This window comes from Camelus dromedarius, chromosome 20 (genome assembly GCF_036321535.1).
Source record: "Camelus dromedarius isolate mCamDro1 chromosome 20, mCamDro1.pat, whole genome shotgun sequence".
In the NCBI taxonomy this organism is placed as follows: Eukaryota; Metazoa; Chordata; class Mammalia; order Artiodactyla; family Camelidae; genus Camelus; species Camelus dromedarius.
Genome location: NC_087455.1, coordinates 16,108,942 through 16,130,685, shown reverse-complemented (window position 1 = coordinate 16,130,685; position 21,744 = coordinate 16,108,942). Strand labels below are relative to the sequence as shown.

Below are 21,744 nucleotides of genomic sequence, written 5' to 3'. Positions count from 1 at the left end.
ATTAAACAACTTAAAGGTTTTTTCTATATACAGTTATTATAGAGATATAAATCACTTCTCTTTAACATATGAATTAAGTTAAACATACGTATGATTAGAGGGGAAAGAAATTTTTTTCTTCATTTTTTTAGAAGTTTTATTATCATTATTTTTTAACATTTTTTATTGATTTACAATCATTTTACAATGTTGTGTCAAATTCCAGTCTAGAGCACAATTTTTCAGTTATACATGAACATATATATATTCATTGTCACATTTTTTTCTCTGTGAGCTACCATAAGATCTTGTGTATATTTCTCTGTGCTATACAGTATAATCTTGTTTATCTATTCTACAATTTTGAAATCCAGTCTATCCCTTCCCACCCTCTGCCCCCTTGGCAACCACAAGTTTGTATTCTATGTTTATGAGTCTATTTCTGTTTTGTATTTATGCTTTGTTTTTTTGTTTTTGTTTTTTTTAGATTCCACATATGAGCGGTCTCATATGGTATTTTTCTTTCTTTCTGTTTTACTTCACTTAGAATGACATTCTCCAGGAGCATCCATGTTGCTGCAAATGGCGTTATGTTGTTGGTTTTTATGGCTGAGTAGTATTTCACTGTATAAATATACCACTCTTCTTTATCCAGTCATCTGTTCATGGACATTTAGGCTGTTTCCATGTCTTGGCTATTGTAAATAGTGCTGCTATGAACATTGGGGTGCAGGTGTCTTTCTGAAGTAGGGTTCCTTCTGGATATATGCCCAGGAGTGGGATTCCTGGGTCATACGGTAAGTCTATTCCTAGTCTTTTGAGGAATCTCCATACTGTTTTCCACAGTGGCTGCACCAAACTGCATTCCCACCAGCAGTGTAGGAGGGGAGGGGAAAGAAATTATATCCAACCACTTTAACATGTATTTAACAAATCACGAGCAAAGTGTCATGCTATGTGCTAGACACACAGTGGCAAAAGAAGACACAGTCCCTGTCTTTTTAAAACTTTTATTACTGTGAGGGAGACAGCAATAATTAAAAAGTCAAACTATAAAATTAATACTTATACATGGGAAGTATTTGCATACTTGAGTAAAGGAACAACCCTAGGATTTCATGGGCCATTACGACCTGAGGGACCTGACCTAGTGCAGGGAGTCAAGAAAGCATCCTCATAGAAATGATGTTCAAGTTTAGCTCTAAAGTATAAAGGAGTAATTACAAGTAATTAGGTTTTTTTCCTCCAAATTTTAAGGTTTCATCCCTCGAGTTTTTTAGAGCTTTATCTAGATCTAAAATAATTAGTAACCCTGATTATACATAATATTAAAGACAGAAATTTTTTAAAATATTAAAAAAATGAATTCTTATTAAAGGCCAATTTACCTCTTTTAATGGGCTTTATTTTATTTTATGTTTATTTTATTTGTGTTGTTTTTTGTGAAGAGGGTGGTAATTAAGTTATTCTTGGAGGAGGTACTGGGGATTGAACTCAGAACCTCATGCCTGTTAAGCACACGCTCTACCACTTGAGCTATCACCTCCCCTCATTTTACTATCAGAAGTTTAGAAATCAACCAAAAGCCATAAAAATAAAATGCTGTGTTTGGGGCAGGAAAAGGAATGTCACTGATTTTTAAGAGAGACAGAAACAGAAACATTTACCTAAGATTAAGAATTCTATCCAATTAACACAGCAGAACATAGCTACTTGATGAGTTCAGAAAAAGTAACAGAACAGACTGGTGGTTGCCAGGAGCTAGATGGTGGCAAAATGGGTAAGGTGGGTTATAAAATAAGTCATGGGGAGGTAATTTATAGCAATGGTGACTACAGATAGTAATACTGTGTTGCATATTTGCAAGTTGCCAAGAGAGCAGATCTTAAAAGTTCTCATCGCAAGAAAAAAAAAAATTTGTTAACTATGTATAATGACAGATGTTAGTCAGACTTACGGTAATGATCATTTTCCAATATATACCAATATGGAGTCATGCTGTACATCTGAAACTAGTATGTCAATTATATCTCAATATGGAAGGAAGGGAGGGAAGGAGGAAGGGAGGAAGGGAAAAGGTAATCATGGGGACAAAGACAAAAGGAAAGAGTTCCTATTCAAAGTATAAAAAAACAGCAGAAGAAAACCACAAAAATGGAGATGGATGTCCCAAGATATCAAGTATTACACATACACAATGACTGCTAATGTGGTAACACTTCTACCCTGTGACCATTCACTGCCATTAAAGATTTTTTTAAGACATGTTGAATTTTTTTTAACTATGAGTGTAATTATGGGCTAGAGGATTCAAGTAAACTCTAAGAGGCTCCTTATTGGTGATATAAATGAATCACATTAATTATGAAATAAACATGCCAAATATAATCATGAAATACATCTTTAAATAGATTTTCAGTTCAGAATGTAAATAACAGCGCTCTTAAAATATAAATACTAACAGCTTCACATTTCAAAAGCAGCATTTAGATTATACAGTATATAATTTAGAAATATAACTTCAAATATTATGTATTATAATCTGCTAAAAATTATCTTCAAAACACAATTTCAAGATCTCAGAAATGTGTGCCTTAATGTTAATTATTGTTGTGAATTGAAAACATAAATGAATATATGATAAGCTTTATTTATACTGCATTTATTCTTTCTGTTCCTACTTGCTACCAGTAGCATCTTATTATAAACTTTCAAATGCATAAGCTCCATCAGATAAGAGATGATGCTGGATTTCTGCTATCTTCTTTTATATAAATATATACTTCTGAGTGGCTGATTCTAAGATTTTTGTCCATGTCAATCCTACCCTTAGTATACATCAATCACAAGGACAAATTATTTAAAATACAATTCAGATCATACGAATCAAGAGCTATGAAATATAAACAGCCAAACTTTGTACAAAGACTATTTATTTAATAAGCATCACTTGAAACAATGAAATATAAAGTGACTTAATCAGGACTTCACTACTACAACTAACCTGAAAACTATTGTTGTTCAAAGATGTTTCTCCGTTAGGGAGCCGAAATCTTCTTATGTGGATTCCTTCCACCCAGATGCATTTCAGTGAGATTAGAAGGCAGAGTTTATTTGTATGCCTTTTTAGAAGAAAACATCTGCCAACTGATGTATAAAGCTGAGCAAGACAATGTCTCTAGGTCTATGTTCTTATTTCTAGTTGGAATGCCTAAAATCTGTTACTTTCCAGCTTTCAAATTTCATTTCATGAAAACAAATTACTACAACAAATGAAAACAAATCTGAGTCTACTATATGTAAGGAAGACAAAAATGATAAAAATTTTAATCCTATTCGAATACACTATAAATATCCTATTTTATAAAAGAAAGCAGTAGAAATAAAGGAAATGAAGAAGAGGATATAAAAATGAAGATAGTTACCATGTTAGGACTGAGATTTCTTTTATTTTCTCTTATTTTCTAAATTTTTAATAATGTTATATTACACTTTAATCCCAAATCCATTTATGAAAAATTAAAATTTTATGAGATTGAAGGTAACAAATGGGATACACCAAAACATCGCTCTTATTTTCTTTTAAAATAGATTAAATCAATTGAAATGAAGGTTTTATGATTTTTGATAAAAAATGGACTCCTCCATGTGCACTAAAAACTGTTACATAAGCTTTTCTTTAAGTTACAATAGAAATCATATGTAAAATTAAAGGAATAACCTTTAGTAACAATATATTACTTAAAATGTCTTTCCAAAGGTAAATCAAAGAAAAAAGGATGTGAATGAATGGATAATGTAATCCTATATTTTCAAAAATTAGGACTTCTTCCATGTATAATCTGAAATTATTTACTTTAGGATTTATAAAAACAAAATACTACAGCATAAAAAAACTAACCTTACATAGGGTACAGGGTCATTCTGAATCATATTAAGTAGCCATTGCAGTTCTTCATAACTCCTGTCCACTGAAAATCAGGAAATATATTTGTTATTACTTATAACAAATTAAACAACAAGTGACAAACGGAGTTTACATTTAATATCTAGGCTCTGCCTTAGCCAGATTTCCAATCAGAGTCAAAGGCTGTACATTTTTTAATGTAATAGGCCACTTTGCAAATTTTGCAAGTATTGTGCAAACAGGACCAAGAGCATATGTTCTTCTAAGGCTCAAATCAACAGCATATACAACATAAAACAAATTGTAATTTATTAAGAGCCCTAAATTAGAGATGATTAACTCTAAATGGACAAAATTTGTTTAAATAAATTGTTCTTCTAGATGTTTAAATCAAATTATAGAGAGGTTTGATACCTAAAGGTATCTCAATTATATCACACAGGATGGTAAACTGTTTTTGCCCAAGTGGTTTCTTTCATTTAAGACTAAAGAGCAGCTTTAACTTTTCCACATAACATAAAAAACAATTGCAAAATTAGTGTTAAAAATATAATTGACTTTAACAAAATGACTCATTAGCTATTTCCGCTTACCTTTTCAAACAAGTATTGCTTTTCTGATTTGAAAAGCTTTATTTTCAGAATTTTATTTCTAGTATTTTCCATTTTTTCATTTTCTAATGAACTGGATTCATGGTTCACATTTAAACATGTCTCAAATAAATTATACTTATTAATTTAGCATTCTTTTGGAAATCACAATATTAGCATTCTATTTGATTTCAGGAAGTACTTATTTATGAAATCTTTATATTTCTGTGACAGTGAACACCATTCATATACCGTGGCTGGAAATAATGGCATATTTGGTGGATCTCAAGATTTCTAGATTTCATAAATTAGATTACATTTTTTTCTTGCTAAAACACATGAAAAAATATCACTTTTTTCACCAGCACTTTTTAAAAGAAAGAATATTTTAACCGTCAACAAAAAAGAACAAATGACAGTCCTTTTTGAACTTGGGCCAACATATATAATATATACACTGTATCATTCTTGCCATTTTATAATATCTTACTAGAAGCAATATTTTTATTGAAATAAAACAATAAAATAAAACATTTTTTGGCTTTATGTTTTTATCAACTTCACGAAGCCTTGCCTAATCCCTTCCTGAAGCTCTTACTTACGTCTCTTGCTCTACTTTCACAGGTAAAATTTTTGACAGGTGCAAAATGTTTCTTGAATCCTTGCATCATTAGAAATCACCTCCAAATCCTCTATTTTTTAAGATAACACGTAATCAAAGCTACAGAATGATACACTGACTTTTCGGAAAGGCCCAAAACATCTATAATTTTATTGTTTTCCCTCGTTTACTAATTCTTATATGAATTCTACATTTATCAAAAATTCTAAATCAGTGTCAAGAATTTAAAATTAAAAATCTGTATTGCACATATGAAAACTTTAATTAAACAGTAAATGATAAACATTTTCTAAAATAATGAGCATATATTTCTAAAGCATTACCTTTAGTATAATCAACCACTGCTTCCAAAGCTGCTATCCTAATGTCCACAAAATGGCCATATTCTGCGTAAGATTTAAAAAGAGCTGGATCACTTGGCACATGTCCATTCTTCTGAAGCACTCGTATGGCTCTCAAACAACTAGGAAAATAGTATTTACAGTTAAACACTTTTTTTGTTAAAGCATCTTCAATTACACTGGCTTCCTAGGCATTAGAAATTAACCTGTAACAGTAAATTGAAAAACTGGTATTATTTGAATCCACTTTTTAATTTTTTAACATTCAATTTTTGTAATGGCCATAAGAAACCCTATTAAAAGGAAACAAGTTTCAAAACTTGTTTGGAAATCCAATTTAAAGTATCATTACATTTACTAAAGAAATATACTTCAGAAAAATATATTCAGTATAAAACATAATTTAAAGTATTTTCTCTAAGAGTTTTAGTAATATTTACTTACTAATATATATAGAAAGTTAAAAGTGTTCATAATGTTTGAATCAGTAAATAAACTTTTTTTCAGCAGAAACAAAAATTTCCTAAAAAAATAGAACTTGTTGATAGCCATAAACAAAGAAGTTGAGAGAAGCAAAAAATCTTAAAAGAAGCCTCACTATAGAGGGATGTTTAAACTATATCCAATGGGATAAAAGATTATGCAGGCATCAAATATACTGCTTATGAAAAATTTCTGATGATATGAGGAAGTCTTTATGATTTAAGCAGAATACAAAGACTATAAATAGAATATATTTCAAATAATTTTAAAAGTTATATAGTTACCAGAGCAAAAAAAAAACTTAGAACGTCATTCCCCAAAATACCAATAATTTACCCACAGATTATAGAATCACATAGGATTTAATTTTCTCGTTTTACTTTATTATATTTCCCAATTTTCTGTGAAAATAAATTTATTCTTAATTATTAAAACAAATAACTTAAAAAAATGTAAAGAATCATCATACCTGACAGTGATGGTATGTCTATAACTTGGAAGAAGTTTTTCCATATTCAAAAACCTAGTGATTTCTTCAAGAATGAGTCGCACATCTGGATTTAAGTTATCCAAAGTTCGAACTTCATTATTCACACTGACTGCAGGCGTAACAGAGTTGGCAAGGGCATCAATCATTTCTGCACGATAATAGTTATCTGAAAACTAAGCCAAAAAATAATTACAAAACAACAAAATTCATACTTCTATTCAAAAATTAATAAAAAAAAATATGTAACTTTAAAATATAATTTATCTGAAAATATAAGCAAGTTCACAGGTAAATATTCAATTCTGTCCCTGCAGAGAGTCACACGTCAGAGAAAGAAGTGAAAGAGATTTACTAATTATTAATTAGTAATACATTAGTTTACTTAATAAATGTTTACTGTATGTAAGGCATTCTTACAGTGATATAGCCAGATTCCTCTAAAAGGAAAACCACAGTCCACAAATCCTACCGGTAATACAGAGCTTCTAATCAGCAATTCTAGTGCTCTCCTCTCATCTAAAACACAACCAAGGGTCACCAGATATTTGAAGAAAGTATCGACATAAACAGAGACCAGAACAAAGGGGAAAAAGTAACTTGGAGGAAATAAGAGTATGCAAGGAAAAGAAAACCAGTAGGGGAAAAAATTATCATAAATATTGTCTGAGAAATAACCAATATGACTTTCAACAATATAACATATTTTTCAAAGAGAGAAATAGGCAGAGAATAAGAATCAAAATTAAGTTGGAATATGAAATTGAAAAAAAATCTGAAATTTTGAGGAAAAAAAAAGATAAAAAACAGGAAGTAAAGCACAAGGAAATTGGAGGGCTCGTGTAGAAGACATAACATACAAATAACAGCAGTTCTAGTAAAAGAAGCAGAGAAAATGGAGAAAACCATACCAAAAAAACCAAAAACCAAAAACCAGAAAAATTCCTAAATCCATACCCTAGTCAATTCCCAGAGAAGCGATTTACTGAAAGCAATCTGGGTGTGGCTTGATTTAAAACTCAGCAAAATCAGATGCTCTAGCCTAGAAATTTGAACATGGAGCAAACACATTAATTAATTCTATCAGCAGTGTAGGGAGTATGTTGTGGCCACACAAACTGCCAGGGGACAGAGAAAGAATTCCTGCCCCCTTTTAACTTTCATCGTGGAGCCAGATTTCATATTGACACAAATACTGTCAGAGTCCCTAAACATCCCTATGTTCAAATACTGGGTAGGAGAAAAAAGTAAGGCACATAAAAACAAACAAAACCAAAGTACTCCACAAGTACCAAATACTGCAGAAGTATTCACTATGGATGAAGTTCTGTTTTCAAATTGTCCTAATGACTAAAAAATTTACCTCTGTAACTTCAATCTTTTCTCTATGGTTTCTGAAGTTTGTTTCACCTCTTAGAAAGGCCATTTGTATTTAGAGATTATTTAAATTAAGTGTACAGTTTTATTCCAAATATTTTTATAGTTTCATTGTTACCTCTGATAACTACTTTGCTAACAAAGCAAGAGCCCATTTACTTAGCTGTTGGTTCTGATCTAAGTATTCAGAGCGCAGGAAGAACTCAAGTACCATGGACTCAACAGTAATTTTACAGTCTAAATATTTCTTTGAAAAGCAAAATATCATTGGTTAGTTTTATAACATTAAGGTATCTTACCTTATTTTTTCTGTTGTCATTGTACTTGATTAAATCTAAAATAAACGTTAAGACTTCTTTGGGACAAAGGTTATGAACATCTCTCAATAAAGCCATTGCAACTGGCATAGTCTACAAAAAAAAATTTTTTTTTTAATTTTCCTTACTACAATTCAATGAAGCATATGTTGAAAAAGGGTTATTCTGGGGCTGACATAAGTATTTGAATGGAGCCATATTCCCCTGACTCCTACCCCCTCCCACTGGAAACATGTCTAAACATTCTAACAAAAGAGAAGAGCCGGGTAGGAAACCAAGAGACAGCTGCATAACTGGATACACTCTGTAGCCCATTTGTCAGAGAAAGTATATGTAATATAAATTTAGTTCTGTGTTTTACAGAGGAAAAGGTGTGGGCTTTAATACTAGATAGACCATTATTCAACTTCTACTCCACTATCTACTAAGATGGATTATTTTAGCTAATTGCCAAGTGCTCAGGAGCCTAGTTTCCTCATATCCGTTTTCAGGATTAAAAGATACAGTAGTGGCTGGAGGCACATGGCAGGCAGTAGAGTTCAATCATCAGTCTAAGAAAACACTGATACTCCAGTACCACCCCATTCTCAGCCTAAGAGAAAATGGTAAATTATCTAAAATCCAGCCTTTCTCAGATTTTCACAGGCAACTTTTCTAAGGAGGTGGAAGCCTCACTCATACAGTGGTAACCTCTACAAATAAAACAAAGCTATTCAAATTCAAGACAGAACTACAAATGAAGAGACATCACAGTCTCCAGTATACAGAGAGGTTTGGACTATCCCCTCTTCTGATTCAAAATCACTACACCCTCTAAAATGAGGGACAAAAAGTAGCATGGCTCCTTTCTTTCCTTTAATGACCAGAAGCAATGGGATGGTCAGTGTTACAGTAGTCAGTATTAATGCTGTAAGCACTGAGAGAAAGGCTCTTTTCCATAGAAATAGGACTCAAGTTTGATTTAAGCACTAATCTCCCTCTTTTCTGCTGTTAGAGGTGTTATGTGAAAGGTGAACTTGTCTAAAAGTACTGCTTTTCCAATTTTTTGAAGTGCAGCCCACAGTAAGAAATATACTTCTACGCCAACCTAACACACACAAACACATTTAAATATTATGTATATAAACTAAAAACTACAACAAAAAAACCTTGTATCTACCCTAACTTTTTTACATGTGTTGCATTTTTTACATGTGTTTACATGTGTTGCTATTTTCTTTCATTTAAAAAAACAACAAAAGCTTCCAAATTGGTTTCATGATCCCCTCACTGATGGGTCACAACTCCCAACCAGCAAATTGACCTAAGGTATCTGGAACAATGGCACGATGAAGGGGACAGATTCAACAGACACCGAAATCAACTTGCTTCCAGACCATAAAGTAGTGAAATGGCTACAGAGAGCTGAGCCATGTGGTTAAGTACTATCAAATGCTCAGACCCAAAAATTAAATAACAGGATACCTCAGACTTCTTTCATCACACCAGGCTTCCCTCAAACCTGGATCTCCTGAGTCTGTTCTGCTGAAGAAATTCACTTTAAATGCATCATGATATCCACTCTCAGCACGTGCCCCAAAGTTGTGGGGGGCTCCTTTCACTTTCCCCTCCCTCCTATGTGAATCTAACTTTGCTTCACATCCCCCTCAACATCTATCATTTCATTTACTTTTAATCTGCTTTCTACCTGCTTCAGAAAAAGGAATGTTCTTATCTTTTCTAAAATTAACCTCCCAGCTGTGTCCTGCCCACTACTAATAATTACAGAATTTGCTCTATCTTATCGCTTTTATATTTACTATTTACTTGCTCCCACTTGAGTATTCCATCTTTCTCTGTGCCAAACATGCCAAAAGTCTTCTCTCCCTCTATACAAAACAAAATCGACTAAAATGTCCTTTTCTCAGCCTTGCTTTATGCTTAACATGTTGTCTCCTTTCTCATGCTCTTCAATACCAAAAACATGAAAGAACAGGCTTCATTAGATTTTTATACTTCAACTTTACTCCTACTTCTAGTTCAATGTAGTTAATCTGGTATCTGCCTTCATTATTATTAAATTACTCAAAATATTTTACAAATGATTCCCAAATTACCAAAACTCTAACACCTCTGCCATTCCCACATCCCTTTCTAAAACAGTGACCCTTCACACCACCACTTTCGAAATTACCATTTATAAAAAACTTTATGTGATAAATATAGTATAAAACACTTCACATGCTTGATATTATTTAATCCTAAAAAAAAAAAAGATTAATTTTACAATTCAGTAAACCAAGGCTTGGAAAGTTAAACTTGTCCTCACACAAACTGTGAGTGAGCAGGAGAGCTGGGACTGAAACTGGAGCTTGTGCCGCATTGTCTCTGACTCAGAAATGCTGTCCACATTCTACAAGGACTGCCAACAGAAGGTCTTAGCCATACCTCCATCCCCCATGTAACCAACCCAAAAGTCAAATTATCCACCTCTTTTTCCTTTAGTATTACCGTAGACAGTGACTTATTTGCACACAGTTCATAAAATCAATGAACAATCAAAACCTTTGGAAAAAAAGAAAAAAACTTTGCATTTTAGAAGCAAGAAGAGAACAAAGATAAAATCATATATAAGAAAGTAAATATACTTATTATTTAAAGAGCCCCCAAGTTAACTGAGATACACAGATTTTGGCATAAAACAATCAGAAGAAAACTAGAAGGTAAACTGTACCTTCTGTAGAAAGTAACTTTGAAAGCTCATGAAGTTGTTTGTTTTCACAATGTTTGGACAAGTTTTACAACAAAACATTCTAGTAAAGAGTGACTTCATGGCTGGTGGTCCTGTCCATGTGCTCACCATTGAATTTGCAATCTGTAAATAATTAGAAAATGAAGTAATTTCCATCACCAGGGTAAAAATATTTTTAAATAAATGAAATAGCTTCCTAAAAGTTATCAATACAACTGGATTTATTTTCAACCACTTCAATTCTCAGGAATACATTTTAGCTTCTTATTATCATTTCTAAGAACATATATAAACTCATCATATACAAACTTAAAAAGTTCTTACATACATTTGCAACTATTTGCTACAAGTTTAATTTCTAAATGGGAGCATTCTTTTTATGTTTTAAAAAACACATTTGCAAAAGGCTTCTACTCTGAATAAGTCTGTCTTTCTGCATTCAGGCAGATATAGTTCTAACCTTTTAAATTTATCAGATATAGAAACATCATCATGAATTTTAAATAAGGCTTTTGAATCTACTCTAATTGAAAAATAAGCCAAGTCCAGTGCTACCACTCAAGTCTGTAGGAATGCTTTAGAAGAAACTACATCTTGCTATTGATACTTTTAGTGTATATAAAAATCATGTCTGAAAAGAATGAAATTATAATTAACTTTAAATAACATAGTCTATAATTTTATGGATCTGCTAAGAATTTGGCATTCACGAATCACAAAGATCTTTATAGAAGCAATGAAATTATACCTTTAGCGGATGCTTATCAAGGAAAATCATGTTCCCCTCATATGTTAGAGTAGATGTAGGAATTTAACTACTCACTAGCTACCATGAAAGCTAAAACAAATCTAAACGATCATAATCTGCTGAAATGTTGGACAACAGGATTTAGCAGTAAGGAAGGCACGAGTCACTACATGAAAATGAATCGGTTATCAAAATGCTTTTTAAATACCCAGAACCCAGTAGTTCTGGCCGAATTTTTCTCTGCGGTTTCTGGTTTTCATTTGTTCTATCTTCAGTTTGTTTGTTTGTTTTGTTTCATTTTTGCATCTAAAGGAAAAAACTTAGTTTTCTTAATAAATTAACTTTTCTAGCATGTTAAATTATAGAATGGATAGTTTTAAGTTATATCCCCAATATTGATTTCTAAGCCCAAATCAACATGAAATAACCATCAAAGTGGGACAATTAAGAAGAACTGATTTCATGTAGCATAACGTAAAACATCTCTCAAAGCAAGGAATGACTTAAATTCTTTGCTTTAACAATGTGGTTGGCAATTCAATAAAATGGAAGGAATTCTCTTTGGTTTTAAAATCTCACTTTCAGTTTGACAATTATAACATTTCAGTGCATTATTTTCAGGTCGAAACATGTTTCTTTCAAATCAGCCTTGTTAAAAGCATTTGGCAAAATCTTTCAAGAGACCAACTGCCAAGTAAAATTAAAGACTATGGTGAATTTCAATTCATCCTCAGAGGTTTGGTTTTTGTAGTTGTTGTTGTTGAAACATGCAGTAGCCATTTCTTTTTTCTACTATGCATAATCATACCTTTGCAAGACAGAAGCAGGCTGACATCCTCACTCTGTAGAAACACTGCTCTTGTTCTAGTATGTCCGTGAGGGCAAGCCGAGATGCTGGAGTAGGGAACTTCTCCAAGGCCAAGATGGACTCTTGCTGTGCGACCACATCCCTCTCATAGCGGAGCTGGTACTGCCACATAAAGTCAGCCTGCTCAAACTCCACTTTCCTCAGTACCGACATGTCTGGGTCTATCCTTATCCACAGCAAAGGAGAATCAGCACTGAAAGAAAATATAATTTTCTTATTTACTTTTTCAATTTCATATATTTATAAAATAAAAACAGAGTATTTATTAACCAGATTCTCTTCTCCATGCAGTGCTCAAGAATGCCTGGAGTTTTACTGTATTCATTTTTTTAAAAAATTACATTGACAACTTTCTCATTATGTTCAGTAAGTATTTCAAGTTTCTCACAATGTCTAATCTGTATCAATCTTGCTGAAAAGAACTCCAAGAATAAGACAGTTTTCACAAAAAAATGTCACCTGAAAATATTTATTTGGGGATTTTGATTAGTGATTTTATGATGTAAAGAGGGAAAATGGGACCAAATTTCTTCATTTTACTTCCTAAAGCCTAAAAACTGACAATGGTGGTAGATGCCACCCTTTATTAGAAATCAATCTGTGACTAAGAAACAAATTTATTTCTTATTATTTTACTAAATTAATTTGTTTAGCTGACTTTTAGTATTTTTTTAAATGCTGGACTCATGATCACCTTTATTAAACAGAAAGTTCTGAAATCACAGTGCAGAGGCACAGCACAACTTCCCCTCACGTACTTCTCAAAGTAACAAGCACAGTTTTAAAAATCTAGTCTAACACTTTTATCAAAAGAGTCCCACCTGAAATATTAATTCAATTCAACAAATACTACTGGGTGCTTACTATAGGCAAGGAACTTGATATGGAAAAATGATATAAACTCTATATAAACAGCAGTGATATTTGGCAACCAAGCTAGTAAATAATTCAGATGTTTTATAAAAAATACAAAGGCACAATATGGACGGGCAAAATAAAGCCTGAGCTACATTATATTTAAAAATAAAACACTGTCAATCAACAAGTATTACCACAAAAAATTTATGATGATATTTAAATTGTTTTTTGCAAACATAGGGAGCATCAAAGAGCCCAGGGGCTTTTGACCAAAGACAAAGAGAACCAGTACCACCTGAGAGCTCACTGGAAATGCAAACTATCAGGACCCACTAGTGAAGTGCTGGATCAGAAACTGAATTTTAAGAAGATTCCCAATGACTAACATGAACTTTAGTTTGAGAAGCACTGCTCTGGAGGCCACCAGGGGAGCAAGAAAGCTGCCTAAGCCAAGGCTATGCCCACCCCACCACCATCCTGCACTTCCTTTGAATTTCACCTGGGCCAGGCTATATTTACATCTCTCTCTTTAATTAATTATAATTTTAAGTAAGATTTGGTAGGTGTCTATTGCCTTTTAAAAGTTTTAAAAGCACTAATTTCAGGACATTCACATACTTTTAGATGTATAAGACAAATGAGACTGCAGAAAACACTGTATCCTTAAACTTAAGTAACTAACTTACTCCATTGCAGAAAGATCCATGTCAACTTCTTCTCCATTCATCAGTGGAATTTTTTTCTTCTTATTCCTACATTTTAGGAAAAACAAGTTTGAAAATTGTGACATATCCAATTTTGAAAGGAGATAACAAGCAGCTGAAGTTCAAATTAAGAATTTTACATGTTGAAAGATCCTGAGGAGGAAGGGATAACAAAAGGTAATGGAATTTAAACACAACAAATCTGTCTATTTTGAAACTAAAGGGAATGAAGTAAATGATACTAAAATGCCTTCCTGATCGACGTTTAACAAAAATCAGAAATATATAATTAAATGTCAACTTAAAACATATACATATTCCTAAGAACTGGTACTTGCAGTTTTATACAGAAAGGTAAGAGATATACCAATAAAGAAACCCTTTATAAAAAAAATTAAAAAAAAAAAAAAAGCCAGGCCTGAAATGAGACATGAATAATTCTGAACATGTGCTGTCCTATATGAAGTAAATGGGTAACTGTAAAACATCTTAACAGTACTAATTAATGTGTATAATTAACTAATTTGCACAAGATTTAAGATAAGCCAAAACAAAAGTAACTGCTTCCATGCAAACTACTCTTGAATCATAAAATCTACTGGACACCACACTAGATGCATGGTCATGTGAGGACAAATAAAACAGGAAAGAGTCCTCATACCAAAAGAATACCCAGATGACATACTGTTACTATAGAGAAAACAAAACTGAGGAAATGTTATGAAAAGGGTAGCAATCAGATGTTCCCAATTTTGAAGGTGAACGGGACAAAAAGAAAGGATTTCACTTTGAACTAAGAATTTTTACAATGAAAGACTGATTAGAGAACTTGATTCTGAAATCTCCCTGTAAAGTCCTTCAGAATTAACTGACATTCTCATCTGTCTGAGATGACCTAAGCATAGTCATGGGTATAAGATTTGTATTTCTGAAATTTTGACATTACTACACATTCCCCGAGGAAAGCACAAAAATATTTCATCTTTCACTATTCTGAGTATATGCTAATGGCTGAATTAGAAAAACAAGGAGTGGTAAAGAAAAAATATATTAAATGAAAGATGAACTATTGGACATTTTTTGTTTTTGTCTTTGTTTGGGGGGGTAATTAGGTTTCTTTATGTATTTTTGAATTAATTTTTTATTTTATTTTATTTTATTTTTTAGTGGAGGTACTGGGGATCGAACCCAGGACCTCACGCATGCTAAGCACCAATTCTACCACTGAGCTATACCCTCTCTCTTCCCTTTTTTTTTGTTTTTGTTTTTGTTTTTTGAACATTTTTTAAGTAAACTGGCAATGTGCCTTTGAAAGACATCAAGGATGTTCTTTAAGGGCATGGTGATACAGAGAAAAGGGAGAAAGACATAGTAAAGATGATGCAGGGGCTTTTCATGACATATGTCATGCAGCTTTCTTTACAGTCAATGATCATTTTTCCAAAATTTCCTATAGCTATTAATCCAATGAGACTAATAAGAATGAACCTAAGGAGGAGGGTATAGCTCAGTGGTAGAGCACATGCTTAGCATGCATGAGGTCCTGGATTCAATCCCCAGCACCTCCACTGAAATGAATAAACAGATAAACTTAATTACCACCCTCTACAAAGAAAGACAAAAGAAAAAAACAAAACAAAAAAATAAAAACAAGAAAAAAAAGAAATTAAAAAAAAAAACAAACAAAATGAAACTAAGCAGTTCGTTTTAAATTTTTCCTGGCTCCCAAAACTCAAACTTCCATTCCACCTCCTCCTGCCCCTACAAAATGATTCTCAAACCTAAATTTTAAAATTAATTACTTAATTCTAAGGATAAAAATGTTATCAAGAACAGAAAGCAAATAAAGAATGTTTGGTAATACTAACTTGAAGTAAAACGGGAAAAAAAGATACTAGATAACATGTTCTCACCTGAAAAATTAGGTATACAGTAGGGTTTCTATTTTGGCATTTTAATGTGAGAGACCGAAGTTTATAGTTATAACCCAGTGCCTACCTTCTGCTTTTGGAATGGCAGGGAATATCATGTTTAAGACTGTTTTCTTCAATCTGCAATGTATGATTGAAGGATCCATCTAATTCCTGTACTGTCACTTTAAGTGGCCCCTTTAAGAAGAAACATACTATTCAAAGATAGTACTAGGAAAATATCAGTATGTACTCTTATGTGTACAGGTATATATAGCAAGATATAAAATAATACTATACAAGATTTCACGTGGTAACCCAGAAAGGCAGCTGGTGCCAAAGAAGGGGAGAACTGGGAGAATTTGTTTCCCCTGAAATCTCCATCTGTAACCCCTGCCCCCCTTCACTGATACTTGCTGTTTTCTCAGTTTCATTCTTTGCAAACAAAATCACATTAGGAGATTTCTAACCAGCTCCCCAACCATAAGCCTTTCTTTTATTTAAGTTGGGGAGAAAGCAGTGCAGAAGGCCATTTTGGAAAACAACGTACCACATATTTCTGAGTTCCAGGAGATGTATAATCTTGTTTTATTTCCAACTCCAAGACATTTCGTTTTCTATTAAAGGCAAAACTTCCATAAAATTTTACCACTCCACTCTGGTCTCTGAAGAACTGTAAAGGAATTTTTGCATACTGAAAGAAATATGTACTAAGCAAAATAAATTATTCATGAGGGTAGTAATAATTTTCAAGTGCACTCCCATCAGTTCAAAGCTTGAGAGCATACTTCACTGAAAACCAGGTGGCAAAGTATTCAAAATTCTTGTGAAAAAATGTTCCCTCACATTTAAAAGAAAAAAAATCTGAAACATTAAGAAATTAGTTTTTGAAAGAAGCAAAACCACTCTACCAGGTTATTAATATAGTGCTTTGAAATGAAAAAATGTAAAAATTGAAAAGTTCCAAGATACCACTCAAGTTGTGCCAACCTTCAACCACATCTAAAAGTCACCAGACCGCTGCATCTTACAAGTAATCCTACAGGCCTGTCTGGTGGATTATTTACTTCCCTCACCATCAAGCCTACTATTGTACTCACACACTAACGGTACTTCAAATTTGACAAATTTTACAAACACAGATGTGATGTATGTGTGTATCTCAATGATTAGTAGGTACCCTAGAGGAAATGGTTTACAGTTCCTGGTTATTTCTATTATTTACCTCCTTTCGCCCCCACCAAAGCCCTCTTCCTCCTCCTTCCCCTTATACACATAATCTTCCCTCCTTTGCCAAACTGCTATTGAAAAGGATACACCCACTGCTTTATTAAAGGCTGGATGTCTTTGCCAGAGACATTCGAGATGGATTTCAAAAACCCAGATGTGGAAACCAACATCTGACTCCACATATGTGACTGGAACTTCTGAGATGAAGCAGTACTAGCCAAACTTAGCAGTTTATTGAAAACCTGTAAGAATCAAAGTGTTGCTTAGTAAGTCTATATAACATAATACACATTGCCTTCAATTCTGTACTATTCCAACTTTGCATTATAAGTTTATTATAGACAATTACAGAAGACAATAATTTCACATCTTACTTCATAGATTGTTCTAGCGAAAGACTATTAGCAAGGGAAGCATAAAAAGATTCAAACAGCCAGACTATAACACCATTCTTCCTCTAAACATAATTGAATTTTAATGGTATCCTGGCCAAACAATGAATATTATGTTTTTAAGAATTATAATAATATATAATACCTATAATGTATTGTGCTATGAGGTTTACATAGGAATGAAACATTCATTAAGAACTTGAGAATACTCATGCAGATTTATACCACTTTAAAAAGCTGACGGAAGGGGGATAAAGCTCAGTGGTAGAATGCATGCTTAGCATGCATGAGGTCCTGGGTTCAATTCCCAGTACCTCCATTAAAACAAATAACTAAATAAATAAACCCAATTACCTCCTCAAAAAACAAACAAAAAATCTAATAAAATTTTTTTAAATAAACATTTTTTAAAAAGTTGATTGGCTCTTTATAGACCACCTCTTATTTATTATTTCTGTTCTTTACTCTAAAGGCAAGGTGAAGGACAGAAGGATTAAAGAAACTTAACTTTACGGCAAACTTAAATGCTTTTAAAAAAAGATTACTAAAAAGTTTTTTTTAACTTACCTCTAAGAATATTACCAATAGGAAAAAAAAGATGAATATTTATAATACAACTAGCTTCTACTATCTCAATTAGCACATCTCAACTACTCACACCAAAACTTACTTAAAACATACAGCAGAATTTAGCAGTACTAAAAATAAACATCTTTTCGATAGGTTTGCTTTTTCCTATTGAAAATATTTCTAAATGGCACTTCATCCTTAATATTCTAAATAATGCCAAACACAAAATCATAGCATAAATAGGTTTCACTTTTAACCTCCCATTCTAATTTTATCTTCATAAAAATCCTGCTCTAAGTGCATCAAGTATTGATACCCATTCTGTACCTGAGGAAACCAACAAAAAGAACAGGTTACTTAGTGGACAAACAGCTAATGAATAACAGAACTCCAGCTATAAACCCAGATACCCTGACTCCTATTCTACAGAATAGTATTCAGATTACATACATATAGAACAGATCTTTCTTTACAATTAGTAAGTTCTTAACTTTAGTACTTACTTGTAACATAAATTCCATACTGATCCTATTTTCAATCAATCTCATCACAAGGTGAGCCTTACACTGAAACATAGTGTAGTATTCCCAGGACAGTGTATGTGGATGCTTTATTGAAAAGTGTAGATGGGATGCTGGACTAAAAAAATAAACAGATTTGCTTAATATAACAAATTTGAATTAAGTCAACAATAAATTTCATAGCTATATCAAAACAATAAATCAAAAACCTTTTGGGACTACCTTAGCAATTTCCTTAGTATGAGAGCAACAAAGACTAGGAAACATCTAAAAATAAACTTAACTGGAAGAAAATTATAAAGTTTTATGAAACGACATAAAGGAAAACTTGAATAAATGGAAACATATGCCAAGCTCCCAGGTAGGAAGATGCAATATTATAAATATTTCAGTACTCTCTAAATTCATCTGTACAATCAATGCAATTCCAATCAATATCCCAAGGTTAAAGCATGCACAAAAAACATTCAAGATGGATTATATATCTAAAACAAAAATAGTTACAAAAGTACCAGAAGAAAAAAAAAAAAAAAGGAAAAATTTTCTTTTCATAATTTTGGGGTAGGAAAAATCTCCTTAAGGAAAAATACAAAGTCCAGAAGACATAAAGAGAAGACCATGTAAAAATTTTAAATCTTGACATGATGAAAGAGACCATCAGTAAATTAAAAGACAGGTACAGTTAACAGAAAATACAACACACATGAACATTTAAGATATTTACACTTTTTACTCTTTCAAATAATGTGATAGTGATTATCCTTTTATACTTTTGCAAGTATTTCTGTATGGCAAATGTCTAGAAGTATAATTTCTATATAATAATATACTTAGTAGTAGAACCGCTGAAACTAAAAATTACCCATTTTAGAATTTTGATTGGTGCTAACAAATTACCCTTCAAAAATCAGTGTACCAAATTATACTCCCAAAATCAATGTGTAAGAACTGTCATTATATATTTCCTTAAAAAACATGGAATATTGGAATTTAAAATATTTGTTAATTTAATATTTAAAAAATTACTTTTATACTTCATTTACTACTTCTGAGCTTATGAACTTATAGACAGTAATATGAAAAAGGTTAAATAAATTCCAAGAGTTAATAAAATACTATATAGTGCTTAAATGGAACAAAATAAATTCATGTAGTCACATGGAATGCTTGCCAAAATTTACAGATATGGTTAATTTTTTAAAAAAGAAAAGTACACAGTAACATGCATGATTAAATTACATTTTATAAATGCCATATACACATAAAAAAAGACAAAAAAATAAAAAGGAGGAAGTCTGGAAGACAATATACCAAATTTATAACCACGGTTATCTCCAAGGAGAGGAACTGGTAGGAGTGAGGGGTGGTAAAAGAGGGCTAAAAAGAACCTTTTACTTGTTACTCCACAAGCTTCTAAACTGTCCTTTTTTGAATCTCTTCAAAGAGCATGTATTCACGTACTGCTTTTACAGTACAAATTTTAAAAATCAAACATCAGAAAGAACTAAATAAATAGGCAGAACCAAGGTAAAAGCATTTAGTGTAAATAACATTGACACACAATGGGAACACACTCTAATTATATGCTAGGAAACTGCCACATAGCAGGCAGTCAGGAGAAGAAAGTAAAAGAACTAACATTTGAGTGAGTGCATACTATGTATAAAGCTTTATCTCAAGTAATCCTCGCAACCAACCTGATTAAGATGGATCATTTTATACATTAAAACATACATACACACTCAGAAAGGTTATACAATTTTCTTAGATCACAAAAATTAGTAACTATAAAAGTTTGTCTAACTCCAAATTCCTATGCCTTTCCACTGACTTAATCTTGTCTCAGTGACCATGCTTCAACAAAAGACTACTGATTATACAACTTCAAGTTTCTTAATCTTTGTTGTACTTTCTAGACTCTTGGGTAGTCTGGTTAATCCTACAGACATGAGAAAAACTGCTTATAATGTACAAAATAAACACACAGGAAATCAGTATTAATGAAATATAGTTGTCAAAGTATTTTTTAAAAACTATGATGCTACCAATATAGGAGCTAGTTTATTATTTATATAGCATTCAATAAGATCTAGCAGTGGTTTACTGCAGTAATTTTAAGGTAATGGAGTGCAAAGAATATTTCAAGGTATCTGCTAACAATTATAATGTGAGAGGAAAACATCTATGATTTCTATTGCTGACAAAGTCACAGCATTGTCTTTTACCTACAGTCATAATTAAAGGTATAAAATTTCAGTTAATGGTTAGTAAAAATACGGAAGAAATTTCCTATCCAATTCAATCCATATTCCCTTAGGAAATCCATGGACCCTAGAACAAATAAGGATTCCTGCTAGCACCATTATTTTGTTGTAAGTGGTTGTCTCCTTTACAGTTACCTGCTAAAAAACAGAAAGAGAGAGAGAAAGGGAAAGAGAAGGAAAGTGAGAGAGGGGGAAATAAAAGGAAAAAGGGAAAAAAGGAAAGAGTAAATAATTATCTAGGTAGGTGACCATTCAGATAAACAGGTACAGGTAGGATGTCTTAATGCTGAAACTATCTACTTAGACTTAAAAAAAAAATCAGTGGTACATAAGCAAAATACTTGTTTCTATTACTTTCAAACTTTTATGAGAATAGGACAATATATCAGCATTAGGAAATTAAAAGAAAAAAGAAAAAAACATATTTTTGAGCTTTTTTTTTAATGTTTAAATCCATTTATAGTCATCATTTGCAATAAAAACAGTAATGAAAGGAGTAATGAGAATATTAACAGCATTTGTGGCCTCAATATTATTACATACTATTATTACTACTTCTTTGGCCTGTGTGGGCTCGCACACATACAAGTGATCCTAAAAGACTAATTCCATAAAACAGGGTTTGTAATATCCTATCTGAACAATCAACATACTTATCCTTCTCTTTTCCTCCACCAAATATGGGATGTAGTAAAACTCCACCAGTTTTTAGTTCATAAGCCACTATTTTGTCCAGCTCCTAAAAAAGATATAAAAATAAGAGACAGTGAAAATTATTTTACATAACAAATTTAAGAACCAAACTGTAATTTCTAATTTCCTGGAATCAGAATGTAAATCTCTTA

The 21,744-nt window shown here is 32.2% G+C and overlaps 1 protein-coding gene across 5 annotated transcripts in view; it reads right to left on the bottom strand.

The window, feature by feature from the left end:
• The window catches only part of TAF2 (TATA-box binding protein associated factor 2), an 86,280-nt gene that overhangs the window by 40,059 nt on the left and 24,477 nt on the right, over nt 1–21,744 (bottom strand). For 4 of the 5 annotated variants that reach the window (XR_010377034.1, XM_031439550.2, XM_064476870.1 and 1 more), the window contains exons 10-21: nt 21,553–21,638; nt 18,618–18,753; nt 17,240–17,394; nt 16,473–16,587; nt 16,011–16,120; nt 13,995–14,060; nt 12,391–12,643; nt 10,817–10,957; nt 8,086–8,196; nt 6,392–6,585; nt 5,422–5,561; nt 3,881–3,950 (exon numbers count right to left, since the gene is read on the bottom strand). Coding sequence is in view for 4 of the 5 variants with exons in the window: in XM_031439550.2 (XP_031295410.2) it covers nt 3,881–3,950; nt 5,422–5,561; nt 6,392–6,585; nt 8,086–8,196; nt 10,817–10,957; nt 12,391–12,643; nt 13,995–14,060; nt 16,011–16,120; nt 16,473–16,587; nt 17,240–17,394; nt 18,618–18,753; nt 21,553–21,638 (1,577 nt within the window). In the remaining variant the exon portion in view is untranslated. The remainder of the gene's footprint in view (nt 1–3,880; nt 3,951–5,421; nt 5,562–6,391; nt 6,586–8,085; nt 8,197–10,816; nt 10,958–12,390; nt 12,644–13,994; nt 14,061–16,010; nt 16,121–16,472; nt 16,588–17,239; nt 17,395–18,617; nt 18,754–21,552; nt 21,639–21,744) is intronic. The other variant, XM_064476869.1, reaches the window with a different exon arrangement.